This window comes from Limulus polyphemus, unplaced genomic scaffold (assembly GCF_000517525.1).
Source record: "Limulus polyphemus unplaced genomic scaffold, Limulus_polyphemus-2.1.2 Scaffold2676, whole genome shotgun sequence".
NCBI lineage: Eukaryota > Metazoa > Arthropoda > Merostomata > Xiphosura > Limulidae > Limulus > Limulus polyphemus.
In genome coordinates this window covers 89,448-92,024 of record NW_013668286.1, presented here as the reverse complement: position 1 = coordinate 92,024, position 2,577 = coordinate 89,448, and the positions used below count along the sequence as shown (strand labels likewise).

At 32.4% G+C, this 2,577-nt stretch overlaps 1 protein-coding gene across 1 annotated transcript in view; it reads left to right on the top strand.

The window, feature by feature from the left end:
• LOC106467606 (ankyrin repeat domain-containing protein 12-like) overlaps positions 1–2,068 on the top strand; it is a 75,027-nt gene extending 72,959 nt beyond the window's left edge. Inside the window, exon 14 of the mRNA XM_022395812.1 lies at positions 616–2,068. Coding sequence (XP_022251520.1) covers positions 616–795 — 180 coding nt within the window. The 3' untranslated portion in view covers positions 796–2,068. The remainder of the gene's footprint in view (positions 1–615) is intronic.
• Positions 2,069–2,577: the final 509 nt, after the last annotated feature.

The following is a 2,577-nucleotide window of genomic DNA, read 5'->3' as shown; positions in this document are numbered from 1 at the left end:
CTAAGCATTCTGTGCACACTTCATCAGTAATATTGGCTGTAGGACCTGGCATGGCCAGGTGGTTAGGGCACTTGTCTCATGATCTGAAGGTCACCGGTTCGAATCCCCATCCCACCAAACATGCTCACCCTTTCGGCCAGTGGGATGTTATAATGTTATGGTCAATCCCACTATTTGTTGGTAAAAGAGTAGTCCAAGAGTTGGTGGTGGATGGTAATGATTAGCTGCCTTACCTCTAGTCTTTCATTGCTAAATTAGGGATGGCTGGCACAGATAGCCCTCACGTAGCTTTTCGCAAAATTCAAAAACAAAAAAATGAAAGTTGTTATTAAACCCTGTGGGGCTTTTACAGCTGTTTTTACACATTGTAATGGACAGTACTTGTGATAAAGAATTCACAACAATACTTTAAACATGTAAAATTTATGTTCTTGAGTTTTCAGTGTATGTCAGTTGTATCATGGAATAAAGATCAGTTTTGAAACAAGTAATTACTTATAAAGTTTATTCATTACATAACTTTGTATAAACTTACTTAGCCACCTCATAATTATAACATTGAAGTCAAGAAATTGAAAATATGCAAATCTGAAAAACATTTTCAATGCTGTATAGGAAAACATGCTGCTGCGCCACCACAATGAAGCCGAATCCTTACATGCAGTCCAGAAGCTGGACTGGGAATGGAAGATGAAAGAACTTGCAATGTGTGATGTGAAGGCATGTCCTGTAATTGATGATATTTATGTACCCATGGTCCATGTAAGTGATGATTTTGATGTTTTGCCAGCCTGATCAAGATGTGATTTGTACTTACAGTGATATGAGGGATCACTTGAGAATTTTTTTTGGATAATACAAAAACTATGGGAATTTATGTTTTAGAAAAGGGAGATCCCTCCTTCATCTTTAGATGAAACGGGACATTGTATTGTGATGATAGCTTTAAAGAAGTTTGATTATTTATCTCTCAAGTGAAATAACAGGTGTACATTCAGTTACAATACTTAAAACTGATTATTGTGACATTCATGTGTAATTGTGAGATAATTTCCATCAAATATCAGAACTTTGCAGAAATGTACTTCAAACAGGGTGACTCCTGTGCACAAGGAAACATTCACTTAGCATATGTGAATTCTGTAACAACTGTTGTGTAGTATACTTGTATCCTTTTAAAGAGTGTACATCAGTTTGTTGTTAACTCGTAATTAGTGTATAAGTGCATAAAACATCTGTGTATTAGTACATGAATATGGGTTAATAATTTAATGTTTAATACAGAAATAAATAACAAGAAATATTGACTTTCATAAATGTAAATGGTGTTTGATAAATATAATAAAAATACAAAGAAGGATGGTAACTAAAAGTAGAATGTTGACAATGGTTATATATAAGTGTAGAAAAATGTAGGTTGCTGGATATAGAAACAGATAATGTTGATAAGGACATAAAGAAACTGGGAATATTGGCTACTGGATAGAGAAATGGGGTAGTAACAATTTTGTAAAGTATACAGGGAATTATGAAAACTATGAAGATAGTGGGAATGATGATAACTTTGCAAAGAAATGGACTATTTTAACAATTGTATTAGAAATATAAGCTCTAAGGCATCTGATGAGAAACAAATCCGATTTTTGTTGGTGGAAACAGCATTTACATAATAAAGTGTTGAGACAAGAATAGGTTTATTAAAGACACAAATGCAGAGTTGATATCTGTTGTAAAAGAACCAACTGAAACTGAAGTACAAGTGGAGGAATCTTTCTAAGTTTAGTAAGGAGGTTTTTGGGAACTGTAAAAAAAGTAAAGGGTTATTGTTATATAATGAAGGTGGAGGAATCTTGGCAACTGTGGGAAAGTGGATAGTGTAGTGGGAACTTTAGAATAGATAATACTGACAATTAATATAGGTAAAGGATATTGTGGAACATTAAACTACTTGGAAAGACTTACAGAAAACTGTTAATTGTAGCAAAAATACAATATATTGTAATAACTATAGTGGTAATACAAAAGTATTGACAGGTTGGAAGTTAAAAGAAATTAGTTACAACTGTCTGAAATGAAAGTCAAAGGAATGATGACAGCTCTAGTGGATGAAAAACAGACAACTGTAGTAATAGTAGATAGTTTTTAACAGCTGTGCTAGAGGTAAATTCCACATTGGCAGCTGTAACAATGGAAGAAAAACTTGATTACTGATAATGGTGAAAACTTATTTGTAAATGTAATATTGGTAAACAAATACTGAGAAAATTATAACAAAAAGGCACTGGTAAATATGATAACGTAAAAGTAATAAAACCTGAATAATATAAAATTATATATTGTGTTAAACAAGTTCAGTTACATAGGAGCTAGTGAAAAATGTTTGGCAGAAGAAATTGTTTCTGTCAAGTGAAGCTTTTAATTATAATCTGTGTTTGTGTTGGAAATTTTAGATATTCTGTTAATTCTTTTTATTATTGATTGTGGAAATATAATTTCCATTCTTAGTCTCAAATAAAAGGGCTTGGATCAGAGTGATATAATGTTTTTGTGAAAAATAGTGTTGGAATTAAAGTTTCT